The 14,821-nt window shown below is 56.6% G+C and overlaps 3 protein-coding genes across 3 annotated transcripts; 1 reads left to right on the top strand and 2 right to left on the bottom strand.

Moving 5' to 3' along the window:
• Positions 1–670: 670 nt before the first annotated feature.
• On the top strand, positions 671–8,167 carry PpBr36_08948 (uncharacterized protein; the record flags this gene model as incomplete). The annotated part of the gene is made up of 1 exon (XM_029896073.1): positions 671–8,167. The coding sequence occupies one exon, from the start codon at positions 671–673 to the stop codon at positions 8,165–8,167; it is 7,497 nt and encodes a 2,498-aa protein (XP_029747219.1).
• PpBr36_08947 (uncharacterized protein) lies at positions 5,015–8,357 on the bottom strand (the record flags this gene model as incomplete). Its single annotated transcript, XM_029896072.1, has 2 exons — positions 5,015–8,195; positions 8,338–8,357. 2 exons carry the CDS (start codon positions 8,355–8,357, stop codon positions 5,015–5,017), a joined length of 3,201 nt encoding a protein of 1,066 aa, XP_029747214.1.
• Positions 8,358–9,900: 1,543 nt separating this feature from the next.
• PpBr36_08946 (uncharacterized protein) lies at positions 9,901–13,887 on the bottom strand (the record flags this gene model as incomplete). Its single annotated transcript, XM_029896071.1, has 2 exons — positions 9,901–13,098; positions 13,225–13,887. The coding sequence occupies 2 exons, from the start codon at positions 13,885–13,887 to the stop codon at positions 9,901–9,903; spliced, it is 3,861 nt and encodes a 1,286-aa protein (XP_029747215.1).
• Positions 13,888–14,821: the final 934 nt, after the last annotated feature.

The following is a 14,821-nucleotide window of genomic DNA, read 5'->3' as shown; positions in this document are numbered from 1 at the left end:
AGTCTGTACGTGAAGGCTCTAGTCGTTATGGTAGCCACAATGCCCTCCCTCGCTGGTACCATCTGACGTCTTTTGTACCTTCCTATGTGACCCTGCAGCTTCCATCCCTGTCGTTTGGTGCTGGACCCTGGATCGAGCAACATGCCTATCTGTTCAGGGTAGGTAGGTTAACGGGATCTATGGCTGGAACCAGCGCTTCCTCCCCCCCTCGAGCTCCCTCCGGAGCAAAAGTTCAGGGACATGTGGGGCGGTAGGCCTTTTTTTCTACTTATCCTCCTCCTCATCCTTCAACTGTGCCTAAGGCTTTGCCCTGAGCTGGCAAACGGAGTTACGCTGCAGCAAATTCCTTCCCTTCCTACCTACGCTGCGCACACTTTTTTTTCTGCTCACTTTAAATTCATGTTTTCGTCAGAAAATCCTTTCCTTCTTCTCCTTCCTCAACTCCAACTTTCCTATCACCACTGACTTTCCCTTCAACTTTTGTCGTTACTCTCTGCTATTTAACTTCCCCTCACACGATATACCCAGACTTGCGTTGCCTTCCTCATAGATACTGCGTATCTTTCGGAGAAACACAAACTAGTTCACCTTCCTCATTGTCTTATATCTTGATCAGAGACTACTCTGCACCCGCCGTTCATCGGCACTTTCCTTCACCTCCGGCATCACCATGTCGTACAGCATCCCGCCCAACGAGCCTGTGGCTGTCGTTGGCAGCAGCTGTAGGTTTGCCGGCGGTATCTCCAAGCCCAGCGAGCTCTGGGAACAGCTCAAGAACCCCCAAGATCTATCACAAACCATTCCTCCCTCACGATTCTCTGCGACCGGCTTCTTTCACGAAGACGGAGAGTATCATGGAACCACCAACTCCACCAAGGCGTACTTCCTTCAAGATGACCATAGGGCTTTCGATGCTTCGTTCTTCAACATTGCCCCGAAAGAGGCAGAAGCCATCGATCCGCAGCAGCGAATGCTGTTGGAAACTGTCTACGAGTCTCTCGAGTCTGCCGGTTACACGCTCAAGCAGTACTCTGGCCAGAAGGTGTCGGTATTCTCCGGTGTCATGACCGCTGACTACGACACTCTCTGTCAGCGAGACGACATCACTTCCTCGCAATACTTTGCCACTGGCAACGCTCGGTCGATCATATCAAACCGTCTCAGTTACTTTTTCAACTTCTGTGGTCCGTCAATGACAATCGATACTGCCTGCTCTGCCAGCCTGGTTGCCTTGCACCAGGCGGTACAGAGCCTGCGGAGCGGTGAGAGCATCATGGCCTGCGTTACGGGCTCCAATCTCATCCTCACTCCCGAACAGTTCATCACCGAGTCTAGCCTTCACATGCTCAGTCCCACAGGTCATTGCCGCATGTGGGATGCCGATGCTGATGGCTATGCTCGCGGCGAGGGAGTTGCTGCCCTGCTTCTCAAGCCCCTGAGCAGGGCTTTGGCCGACGGCGACACCATCCAAGCCATCATCCGGGAGACTGGCGTCAACTCTGACGGCCGAACCCAAGGAATCACTATGCCCAACCCTCTTGCACAAGCCACGCTTATCCGCGACACATATCAAAAGACGGGACTAAATCCCTTGGATGCAACCGACCGCTGCCAGTACTTTGAGGCCCATGGCACGGGAACTCAAGCCGGTGACCCACGCGAGGCTCAGGCTATCGCAAACGCGTTCTTCCCAAGCAATGTCGCCACTCAAGATACAACCATTGACGCAGACAAAGATACTGGAGATGCCAAGCAAGATGCCAAGCAACGCAGCCTTCTCGTGGGATCAGTCAAGACTGTCATTGGACACACCGAGGGAGCAGCCGGACTTGCCGGCGTGCTAAAGGTCATTCAAGCCATGCGTAACAAGACGGTGCCGCCAAACATGCATCTCCACAAGCTCAACCCGAGCGTCGAGCCTCATTACACGAACCTTGAGATCGCCACCAGCTGCACTGCCTGGCCAGCTCCCGCAAGCGGTCATCCTCTGCGTGCTAGTGTGAACTCTTTTGGCTTTGGAGGCACCAACTCCCATGCCATCGTTGAGCTGTACACTCCTGACATACATGACCAGATCGGCCAGCACTTTGCCCTGCAAGGCCTCGCTGCCAATAGCTCAGACTCTCTTGTCATTGACGAGAATGACGTGGATGCCCAGCTCCCTCTTGTGCTCTCTGCAGCTTCGAAAAAGACTCTGTATGAAATGGCTGCGGCCCTCAAGGACTTCATGTCGCTTCCAGACATTCGAGACAAGCTTTCTAGCCCCAAGGAGCTCCGCAAGCTTTTGCATTTCCTTCTCGTCAATCGGTCACCGTTCCCCTATCGGCTGAGTGTCACTGGCACTACATGCCAAGATCTGATCCAGGCATTAGAGAAGGTCATCGACGGCATACCAGCCGGCAGTCCTCAAGAGATGGGCACGCTTGCCCAGAAGCAGATCTCTGAAGGCCCCCTCAAGATCCTGGGCGTCTTTACCGGACAGGGAGCACAGTGGGCGGAAATGTCCAAGCACCTCTTGATGAACTCCACCGTCTTCAAACAGACAATTCATCAGCTCGAGGATACCCTTCGCGAATGCCCTACCCCTCCCGACTGGACAATCTCACAAGAGCTCATGGCCGATGCCGAGAACTCTCGCATCAACATGGCCGCCGTAGCACAGCCCCTTTGCACTGCGGTCCAAGTTGCCCTGGTCGACGTTCTTCGCTCGATCGGCATCACATTCCACACGGTCGTTGGACACTCCTCTGGAGAGGTGGCTGCTGCTTACGCTGCGGGCCGGATCACTGCTCAAAACGCCATCCTCATTGCCTACTATCGAGGTCTCTATGCCCACCTGGCTGGATCTCCAGGCTCGGGCGCCAAGGGAGGAATGCTGGCTGTCGGACTCTCCAAGCTGGAAGCTGAGCGGCTCTGTGACCTTGACGCCTGGCGTGGACGACTATCTGTGGCTGCGAGCAACTCGCACACCAGCGTCACTCTCTCGGGCGACCTGGATGCTGCCAAAGAAATGGCTCAACACCTGACGGAGCAGGGCAAGTTTGCACGCCTTCTGAGGGTCGATACTGCTTACCACTCGGCTCACATGCTTGCTCCGGCCGCCCAGTATGGAGAGTCATTGAGCAACGTCGAGATTCGGGCTTCTGCTGGAAACGGCACCCGGTGGATCTCATCAGTCTACGGCGACGACCGCCGCCTGGAGCTGGACGAGCTCAGGTCTACATATTGGACGGACAACATGGTCAAGCCTGTTCTCTTCTGCGAGGCCATCGAGTCGGCACTGAGTGGAAACAATCTCTATGACGTCGCCGTCGAAGTCGGACCGCACCCTGCTCTCCAGGGCCCTGCCACTGAGACCATCAAGGCTGCTGCTACCATGGGCTCGGCTCTACCTTACTTTGGCGTGCTTAACAGGAAGAAGAACGACATGGTGGCGCTTTCGGACTTTATCGGTTCGATGTGGACATTGTTCGGACACTCGGCCATCCGTCTCCCAGTTCTGCCTGCAGCCAATTCCTTTTCCACGTCCCCGCAGCAGTCCTGGTCTGAGATGCTGCCTCGGTATCCTTGGGATCATTCACAGATTCACTACCGCGAGTCGCGCATCTCGCAGCAGTACCACTTCCGCGCCGATCCTCCACATGAGCTGCTTGGTATCCGCACGCGCGACGACACCGAGTTCGAGCTTCGCTGGCGCAACATCATCAAGCTGGAGACGGTCCCCTGGATTGAGCATCACCGCTTCCAAGGTCAAGCGTTGCTCCCTGCCTCTGCTTACTGCGTCATGGCTTTGGACGCTGCCCGCGTGCTTCTGAAGGGCCGGACCGCCACAGTCATTGAGCTGGAGAAGTTGGAGTTCCTGAGCGGAATGACTGTAGAGGCTGGCAACTATGGCGTTGAAACCCTCTTCACCCTGACGGTGCTTCCTCCTTCCAAGGATCACCACGATGAGTCAACCATCACTGCCAACTTCACCCTTGCCTCTGCCTATGCGGACGGATCTAGCCCCATGCGCATGAACTTTCGCGGCGGCATGACTATAACTCTTGGCAGCCCTGTGGTCGACGCCCTTCCTTACAAGGCTCCCCTTCAGCCAGAGACCACATCGGTCAGCCCCGAAGGCTTCTACCGCATGATGAAGGACCTCGACCTGGAGTACACTGGTCCATTCCAGGGCATCAAGACGATTGACCGTCGCTACAACTTTGCGTCGACCACTCTGTTCAAGTCGCATCCTGAAGACACCACAAAGCTGGCGGTGAGCCCCGCCACGCTCGACACTTGCTTTCAAGCCTGCTTCTCGGCCTTTGCATCTCCTGGAGACGGGTCACTGTGGACGCCGTTCCTGCCAACTCGCGTGTCGGCGATGCGGTTCAACATGGCCATCTGCGACTTGAAGGGCGGTCAGGACCAGACGATCAAGGTCGACGCCTCGCTGACAGAGTTCAAGCCAACCTCCAAGGACGGCGCTGCAACCATCAACCTCGACATGGCCATCTACAACGATCACGGACAGGCCGAGGTTCAGATCGAGGCCATGACGGTAGCTTCGTTCGCCGCGACCAAGGCAGAGGATGACCACGAGCTCTACCTCCACACGGTAACGCAGCTGGACCCCGAGGACAGCATCATCGGCCCACAGGCGCCCCTCGACGTCAACTCGGTCGAGTTCCGCAGCCTGGTCGAGAGCTGCGACCGCGTCGCTGCCTTCTTCTGCCAGGACTACAAGTCGTGGCCTCGGGAGACCAAGGACGACCTCAAGGCCTTTGTCAAGGCGTCGCCACACTCGGCCGCCCTCGAGCTGCTCATGCAGCTTGGTAAGAACTTGCCGCATGGAGTCCTCCAAGCCATGGCGGGCCCGGTCGTCCAAGAGTCCCTAGACATGCTGTCAATGCAGCGCCAGGTCTCTGGCATCGTCGGCCAGATTGCACACCGCTACCCGCGCATGAAGGTGCTCGTGGTTACGGAGCCTGGCCTCGGACTGAAGGAGCATGTTCTCGCCGGTCTCAACTCCTCATTCACCACCTTCACCGTGGCCGGCAAGGTCGAGGCGAGCTTCGAGCAGCGCGTCCTGCAAGCTGCTGACCATGGCGTTCGTGACCGCATCTTCACCAAAGACATGGACAACGAGCAAGAGCAGTGGGAGAAGCACGATCTCGTTGTCATGTCTACTGTTGCCGGCGGAGACTCGGTGGCTCTCCTCAAGAGGATGCACGCCCTGATGAACCCCGGAGCCTGGCTCCTGCTTGTGGATACGTCGCTCAGCCCGCTTAGAGAGCGCCTCCGTCGTTGCTCGGGTCTGCCCGTGGAATCGTCCATGTCCAACATCACCCCACCGGATTGGCCTGACGTTCTCGAGGAGTGTGGCTTCGTCAATGCCGCCAAGAATGGAGATCAGCAGCACATCCCGGGCTTTCACATCACAATTCGTCAGACGGAGTCTCCCTTCAAGGATGTGCTCCGGTTCCCCCTCGGAGAAGGACCTGGATCGCCACAGCTCACTTCCAAGCTTTTGCTGCTGGGCGGCAGCAGCAACCGAACCTCGTCGCTGCTGAACTACATCAAGACCGGTCTCGATTCCCACTGTGAGCGGCTGGTCACGGCTGCATCCTTTGAAGATGCCGAACATGAGGACCTCGCCACCTGCACTGCAGCCATTGTGCTCGCGGACCTCGACACGCCCATCTTGTCTACAATGACGGCGGCACGTCTGGAGAGCATCCGCACCTTGATGCGGCCCGAGACCACCGTGTTGTGGATCACGTTCCACTCGCGCGACCTCAATCCGGAGCACGCAGCCACTTTCGGTTTCGCCCGAACGCTCCTCGCCGAGATCCCCAACCTCAACCTCCAGCTTCTCGACCTCGAGGTGCTCAACGGCGCGGGTGCCATCATCACCGAGACCTTTGGCCGCCTCTGCCACAGCAAGCTCACCACGGGCGAGGGCAGCAAGGTGCTCTGGACTCACGAGCCCGAGATCCACATCGAGAAGGGTCGGCGTCTCGTCCCGCGTGTGCTGCCTTACCGGCCGGCCATCGACCGCGTCAACGCGCCGCGTAGGGTCATCACCTCGACGGTCAACACCAGCGAGCAGTGCGTCGAGATCGTGCCTGTTGCTGCCGCCGCCGCCGCCGCCGCCGCATCTGCTGGCGAAACTCGGTACGAGGTCAAGCTTCACTCGGGCATTGCTCCCACTGGCCACCTGGCCAAGCCGAATTCCTTGGTGCACCCCCCGGTCCAGGTCTTCTACAGCTCGTCGCAGCCTCTCGACGTCGGCAGCTACAAGGGCTACCTGTGCGTCGGCCGGGAGCTCTCGCTCGACGGCAAGGGACGCCCGGTGGTCCTGTTCAGCGACTGCAATGCGTCCATGGTCCAGCCGGCTCCTGGCCAAGTGCTCTTTGACGCGCCAGAGACGGCCGTCACCTCGGCTGCCTGCGCCGCCTGGGCTCTCCGGACCCTGGCGGTCATGGCGTGCATGGACAAGCCCGAGAACGGCAGCATCGTCCTCGTGGAGCCCGACATGTGCCTGTACAACATCATCACCCAGCTGTTCGCGTCGACGCAGTACAAGATCGCCGTCTTCACTACGGATCGGGAGGCCGCCATGCGCAACCCGGGCTGGACTTTTGTCCATCGCTACCAGTCGCGCGCACCCATCGAGCAGGTCTTTGCTAGGATGGGTAAGCTCTCGGTCTACAACTTCCTGGACGAGTCGTCGCCGGTGTCTGCCCTGATCCGCGCCGCGGTCGCCGGCAAGGGCGAGTGCTACCCTGGCGGTGAGCTCCTGATGACGTACAACGTCACCGAGATGCGCAACTGCGACTTGGAGGACGTGATCGAGTTTGCGGACATGAAAGCCCTGCAGATCCAGCCCTCGTGCGACGAGCCCATCACTGCATCCGCCACCAGCGTCCCCAAGCTGCTGGACAGCACCGGCCCCCCTGCCACGTCGCCCTTCCAAGTCGTCGACTGGCGCGCCGAGCGCAACGTCTCGTACCCGGCGCCCCCGGTGGTCGGCACAAGCATGCTCAGCCCGGACAAGACGTACATCCTGGTCGGCATCACGCGCGACCTGGGCCAGTCCCTCTGCCAGCTGCTGGCGGAGCAGGGCGCGCGCCACATTGTGCTCGCGAGCCGCAGCCCGCCCGACGACGCGCAGACCATGTGGCGCTACGAGCTGCGGGCGCGCATGGGCTGCACGGTGCTGATGGAGAAGCTCGACGTGACGGACCGGGCCAGCGTGCTCGCGCTCAAGACGCGGCTCACGTCGACCAGCCCGGCCGTGGGCGGCGTCGTCAACGGCGCCATGGTGCTCGACGACCGCGTCTTTGCTCAGCTGACGGTCGAGACGCTGCAGCGCGTCATGCGGCCCAAGACGGTTGGGTCCAGCAACCTCGACGCCGTCTTCGACTCGCCCGATCTCGACTTCTTCATCATGACCTCGTCGTTCGCCGCCATCGGTGGCCATGCCGGACAGGCCAACTACGCCGCCGCAAACATGTACATGAACGGGCTGGCTGCCGACCGGCGCCGGCGCGGCCTGGCGGCGTCGGTGCTCAACATTGGCGTCATTTACGGCCTCGGGTTCCTGCACCGCGAAAAGGACAATCTGTACGCCAGCCTGGAGCGCGAGGGCTACCCGCCCATCTCGGAGCGCGACATCCACCACATGTTCCTCGAGGCCATCGCGGCGGGCAAACCCTCCAAGCAGAAGCCCGGCGCCGCGGTCGCGGACCTGACGACGGGCCTGAGCCGGTACAGCATCGACGACCCGGAGCCGCTGCACTGGCACCGCGACCCGCGCTTCTCGCACTACACGCTCCAGCAGGCCGGGCGGGGCATCGCGTCGGCAAAGGCATCCGGCGACCGACAGAGCATCAAGGACAAGGTGGAGGCCGCGCAGACGGCCGCCGACGTTCAGCAGGTCGTGGCGGCCGGCCTCGAGACCAAGCTCCGCAAGATGCTGCAGCTGCGCGACGGTGCTCCCCTCGACATGAGCCTGGGCCTGTCGGACCTCGGCGTCGACTCGCTCGCCGGCAACGAGATACGCTCCTGGGTGTTCAAGAACGTCGGCAAGGACGTGGGCGTCATGAAGATTCTCGGTGCTGCCAGCGTCGACAAGCTCTGCGAGGACATTGCCGGCTTGGTCATTGCGGGCAGGAACTGAAGGGGCATGACGAAAAAGGAAAGGGAGACTGAAAACAGAAAAAAAAAAAAAAAAAAAAAAAAAAAAAAAAAAAAAAAAAAAAAAAAAGAAGTTGATAATGATGATGATTAAAGATGAGATGCCTTGATGGCTTTGATTGTACGAAAAAAAGGGAAGAAGAGATGATTGACGATGAGATGGGACGGGACATTAGGGATTGACGTTGCAAAGAAAACAGGTCGTGTGTCCCAGTGTAAATGTATCTTGGGCGTCTCAGGCGGGGGAGGGGAAAAAAAGGAGAGAGGAAATGGATGGCTGGATGGCATGGAAGGCGCGAATTTTGATCTTGACAAGTTTTGTTCACGGCATGGAGGGAATCAAGCTGTTTTTTTTTTTTCTAATTTTTCATCTTGACCAGTTTGTTTTATCCTTTGCTCACAGGTCTTTTTTCTTCTCTTCACAAATGCATTTTCACACAACAAGGATGGGAACCCAAAAAAAAGGTTCATCAGATACTCTTCTTCACTTCAACCTCGTCTAGCCGAGGATTATAAAAAATATCTCTAATTTACCAAGAACCAAACCAAAACGAGCACGCTTAATAAAAAAGACCATCTCAGGTGTAGTTTGCACAACAAGATGTCCAGTTCCGAGGGTTGCTTGAGCAAAGAGAAAAATAAAGGTGAATAATCATAATGCTTTGTTGATGGAATGTCTTTTCTTGTTTCGCATTCTTGAAGCGCAGCGCGAGCCACGACCAGTCGTCATAAAAAGAGAAAAGCTAAGAGACAGAAAATAAAATATTCGTCACAAGTACAAAAAGATCTTTGTGTGCCCTTTCAAAAACAGGAAGAACAAGTAACAAAAAAAGTCATCTTGCAATTGGGGTCGCCCTCTCTTTTTGTTTTGTTTTGGGGGTTAGGCCCTTGGTTCCAAATTCCCCCAGTATGTCCCCCATTCCTTGGTTGTTTTTGTTGCGCCCTTTTCCGACTCCGAAACCCCCATTCCATGAGGTGCCTTGTCCCAAAGAAAGAAAATAGAAACCAGAACCCGCCGTTGCTTGGAAAAGGATTTGAAAAATGAATGATGACAAAGGGGGATGAACTAAAAAGGAAGAGAGCATGATGGGAAAAAAAAAAAAAAACATGCATCCATGTCTTCGATTGTATCTCCCCTCGCAAAAACAAGGGAAAAAACAACATTTCAGCCGTCACACGCCATGAGGAAACCACAACCTCCACAGCACGCAAAGAGGAAATAAAAAGGACTGTTATTAGAAACACGAAGAGAAGAGTTAAGAAAGATGAAACAGGAGTCAAGACCTGCTTCTATCACTCAAGTGACTGACGGAGAACATATTGATACATTGTACAATGGAGGTGGATCTTTTTGGAGCTTTCGTTGCGGCATTGGAGAATTATGCTTTAAGACTGGTTTTTGTTCACAAGGTCGGAAAAAACAAAGTCAGAATCTCGTTGATTAGACATGTGGTAGAAGCGAAGTAGTAATGGGGTGAAAGCAAAAAGAGCAAAGATATAAAGTTTGGGGTATCAATTGAATAGTCGACGGCGCCGAAAAAAAGATCAAGGAGCGTGAGAATATATGATGAGGTTTTCGGTATAGTGGGCGTTTAATGATTTGATTGTAAACACTCGAGTGTGTGACAGGCACTGAGTGTTTTTCTTTTTTTTTTTTTTTTTTTTCATCTGGTCGTCGTTCCGGTTCGATGCAACTTAATCGTCCTTGCTAGATACTCAAGTGGCAGGATGATCTCTGTGGCTACCGCCAGATCCTCGCATCCAACCAAAATAATCCGTCCTCTGCGACGGAGCAGCTTTCTCTGCCGCCCTGCCGTTGGCAGCGGTCGAGTCTCTGGCGCTTGGAGGTGCGAGCGTGGCCGACGACGTGGAAAAGGTCTCGGACGAGTTTCGCAGCGTCTGGGGCGTGGCCGTGACCTCGCGGGGCTCGAGCAGCAGACTCTTGCGGTAGTAGGCGACCTGGACGTTATCGTTAGGCGTCTCTAGCTCGCGGAGTCGTGCAATCTGGGCCTGGATCCACTCCTGCACCTCGGTGAGCTCCTGCAGGCGGTAGGGAATCTGGAAGCGCTGCAGCTCGCCGATGATCTTGGCCGTGCGGGCGTGCTTGTCAAAGTTGATGACGGTGATGGCCGGAGACTTGCCGTCGCCCTCGTTGCCGGGGAGCTGCTTGATTGCCGGGTTGCCAATGTCGACAAAGGTCAGGTCCGTGAGGAACATGCCAAGGAATGGCAGGCAGGGCGGGACGTGGCCGTGCAGACGACCACGCAGAACCTTGTTGTTCTGGGACGGCTCAACGATTGCTTGCAGTTGCTTGAGGAGCTCGCGGCGACGAGGCGAGACGGCCTCCCACGTTCGACGCAGACGCGTGATGGTGGAGCTGTTGAGACTGCAGATGATGGCCATCAGGGCATCGTAGTTGTTCAGTTCCAGACACTGGTGGGCAACCTTGATCCACTGCTTGAGCACTGCTGCGCGCTTCTTGACCTCGTTGTAGTGCAGGATGGTGTCAGACACCAGCGAAGACAGGTCGTTGGAGAAGGTCGACATGGCCTTGACGTTGGGCGATTCCGCGCCTCCATTCTTCATCCACTGCGAGCCGAGGAGCTCCTCGGGCATTATCGAGCAAAAGATGTTCATCTGCTTGATGGTGAGCTGCCTGGCGACCTCGAGAGCATCGAGGTCAAGGATGCTGGGGCAGCTGCCGCCGTTCCTCCAGTTAGCCAGCAGGTTCGCATGGCTCTTTGTGAATACCGGGTTCGGCATGGGCGTATCGGCAGGAACGTATTGGGAAATCGATGTGTTGGTCTTGCCCATCGAGGACACCAGGCGTGGGACCAAGGCTCCGCCGCCACTGGCAGAGACGCGATCGACAAGCTCGAGGATGCGCTTGCCGGCCGAGGGGAGCACCTCGCCCAGTTTGAAAGTAGCAAACGGCTCGATGAGACCCAGCGCTTCGCGATCCGTCTCGTCCCTCCAGTGGGACTCGAGCCAGCCCTTGAAGACGTTGTAGACACGCAGACGAACGGGGCCTGCCATGTGAGCAGACTCGGCGACGTAGTCGAACCGGTCAATCAAGCTCTCTGCCAGTTTTACGGGTGTGCAGAAGAGCCTAAAGGTCAAGTAAAAGGTCGACACAAACATGGCGTCCGGGGTGGACTCGTGGGTGGTCAGCCTCTCGACGAGGGCAGGGAGCGAGCCGCCAGTAACTTGGCCCTCCTTGTTGAACATGAGTTCGTGCGCATACGTCCTCTCGAGCAGCCTCGACTCGACATCATCCTCCTCGACGACACAGGCTCCGCTGCCAGAGTTGCTAATGTCCGACAGCGACTTTTGGTTGGCCAACGGTATGTCTGGCGTTGTCGCACGCGTCGACGACTGCGATACCAGGCTCGATTCCGAGTCACGGCTGATGTATGTGCTGCCAGTTCCAGAGCTGGAGGCCGTCATGCTCTCGGAGCGGAACGAGCCATGATAGTTGTCGCTGTCGTGGCCGGCCGAGTGCTCCGACGGGCTGTACTCGTCCTGCGTCATCAGCGAGGTGGAAAGGCGCGGCAGAGGCGGCAGCATAGGCCGCAGTGATGCCACAGAGGAAGCCATGCTGGCAGGACCCTCCTCCACAAGCGAGGTCGGTCGCGAAGAAGATGGGGATCGTTGAGGTCGCGGGGCCTCGTCGGGGGTTGTGGACTGGGGCACTTCGGGAAGCGGCTTGTTTGTGGCCAGGGCCGTCGGCCGCACCGTGGCCGTGGTCGACGCGACAGACTGTGTCGCAGTCGCGGTTGCCGTTGAGGCTTCGGTAGAACATGATTTATTGGACTCGGCGATGCTGGTGGCGTCCATGCCCTGATCCTTGTCCCTGTCCTCGGCAACGTTAATCTCCAAAAAGCCAAGATCCATGTTTAGAGCCGAAGCTCCCCGTTCCAGCTCAAACTCAAAGTCGCCAATCTTTTCGAGGAACCATTTGGTCTTGGCAACACACTCGCCCGTGGCCCGCACGCAGCCCGTTGCCGCCTGCAACAGTCTGCTGTTGTCCTGGGGGAAGATGACGTCCTCCATCTCGCGGCCGCCATGGCTGGTCAGAACCTCTTGTGCCGCCAAGACAAGGTCTCGGAGCCTTGCGTACATTGCATCGCGGTATGTGTCCAGAAAATCCTGGCTCATGCGGTTGTGGGCGCACACCACATCAACAACCACCAGTAGCTCGCCACCCGACGTTGCCGACTGCTTGACGGCAAGCGACAAGTGCGGCCTGGACTGGGATTGCAGGTGGAGGCGGCCGATAAACGAACCCAGATAAGACAGGAAGGTATCGTGGCTGTCGCTCAGTTGCTGCGAGATGAGGTTCTGCGCCTTGGTGGACGGTGACGGTACAAGCGAGACTCGGTGTGATATTGCCGTCGACACCCGGTGGGGGTTGCTGCCCAGCGACATTCTCCGCGTGTTGGTTGCCGAAATCGGCGATGTGATGGTCGACATGCGCCTGTTGGTCGGGCGAACAACGACAGTATGCTCCGTGGTGTCGTCACCGACGGCCGACGAGTCTTCGCTTGCACCGGCCGTCAACGCCCGCAACGCCTTTGCCTGTTCGCTGTTTGCAGGCTTTCCATCGACGGTCGGGGTCACCTCCTCCATGACCGTTGCCATGACCGTCACTGCTGGTGCTCGAGATTTCCTGTCCTCGTCCAGAATGTCAAGAAAGCGCGTACCCTTCGTCACGATCTTGAATGCCTTCAGGATCATCTCGTCAATGATATCGTTAGTGTCCTCTATGGGCGTAATCATACGCTGGTGCTCCTGGAGGCGTTTGGCCGTCTTGACCAGCGAGCTAAGCTCGGACAATAGCGATTTCCTGCTGCGTCTGAGGCCCTCGTGGCGCTGAATGAGAGGGGCCTCTCTCGTAAGAGAGTTTGTGCGTTCCTGTGCCACCCAATTAATCAGCGTCAGTCGCACAGGCCTCGAAGGGCTTTTTTTCATCCCACAGGCAACGCAAGGCTCGGGGGAAGGAATAGTAGAAAAAAGAAAAAAAAAGAAAAAAAAACCTACCAGTAGGTATCGGACGCCGGCTATTATGCCCTTCATGAACTCCTGGTTGCTGAAAATCTCGTGGTCGTTGACCGAGGTGCTACGCAAAAGATCCCAAAAGTTAAGTAAGGCATTCAAGAGATTCATGAGTTCGTCGGGTCCGTATGGTTCGCAGTAGTTGGTCGGCAGCCAGCCTCTGGCGCCGGTTGCCAGCAGGGTGCCGTCTGCCCAACCATTGGTGTGTATCGAGTGCACCAGGATTACGTCGCCCTCGGCTAGCGGCAGTGTAACGGTCGAGTCCGTCATCAGCAAGCTCGGCTTGAAGTGAAAGAATGCCCGCAGGAAGTTGTGGAAGACGGCTGGAGCCATGTCCGGGTCCGCCTCCAGCGGTTCCTCTCGCGGGCCATTGCGCGACGACGACTTCATGTGGGAGCCGTTGGATGAATCGATGGCGGCGTTTGGTTGCTTGGCTGTGGTCGTGGTGGTTGTTGTCTTGTTGGAGTTTGCTGCGACGGACCTCGAGTCCGTGATGGTGGCGTCACTGTTGTTGCTCGAGACTGAGGTGAAAGAAGCATCGTTCTCGGTGTCAGAGCCGTGGCCGTGACGGGAGCCCTTGTTACGGATGGCGAGGGGTGCCACTTGAAGGCTCGCCCGCTGCATGGAATGGTCGCCGGGCATTACCATGGCTACTCAATGCACGTGGGGGCGAGCATGGGCAGCGGTGGTTTGTCCTCGTTCTGGTTCGGATAATGCGTTTTCTAACCCGGGAGATCGTCGGCCAGAGCAGTTGGATGAGTAACAGAAAAAAAAAAAAAATATCAACAATCAGATTGGGGGGCGACCGCCTTGACCGTTTTAGCGACGGTGGCAACCTTTCCCCCCCAAGAGTTGGAACAAGTACAGTAGTCGTTTCGTGTGGGCGATTATAGTAACCAAGGAGCACCAGGCCTCTCTCGTAAGACCCTTGCTATCTGGCAGCAGGGGAACACAATCGTAAATGTCTTGTGTTTGTTCGTGCGCTGCGTTGCGTTGCGTGCTCGTTGACGCTCTGATGTGGTCAACGGTGAAAGTTCTCTGTCTTCTCCCCCTCCTGTCTTTTTTCCTTCCTGTTGTGGTCACTTTGCTTGTTCGTCCGACTGTAGCTGGGTTGGTTCCGTGGGTGGCAGCGAAAGTATAATCGAGGTTCGCCGGTTGTGTCGAAAGTCTAAACAAGAGACGACGGCCGTCTGTCTGGGAAACCTTGGAAAGTGCGTTTGTCCGATGAGCGGGAAAAAAAAATGAAGTAATAATAACAGACACCTTGGTCTTCTTTTTTTTTTCTTTACTTGCTTTTCGGTCCTGGTTCGTTGCAGTTACAGTAAAATGACGAAAAAGATGGAACGGGACGTAGCCTCAAACTTCTCGCTGAAATGGCTTTGTGTCGTGTGTCGAGTCAAAGAATGATATGGGCAAAGTGTTTATCAATGGCTTGCGGCGCGTTCAAAGACAGACAGGGAACGGGCTCTGAGCAAGCCGAAACAGTCGCGACGCCCTAATACACTGGGACGAAAGAGAAAGTGGATTTGTTTTTTCTGTTGTTGGAGGGGAAAGCTGGTTCAAAGGACTCGGGGTTCAGGAA

This window comes from Pyricularia pennisetigena, chromosome 5, assembly GCF_004337985.1.
Source record: "Pyricularia pennisetigena strain Br36 chromosome 5, whole genome shotgun sequence".
In the NCBI taxonomy this organism is placed as follows: Eukaryota; Fungi; Ascomycota; class Sordariomycetes; order Magnaporthales; family Pyriculariaceae; genus Pyricularia; species Pyricularia pennisetigena.
Note: the sequence above shows the minus strand (reverse complement) of the source record. Positions and strands in the feature narration are given on the sequence as shown.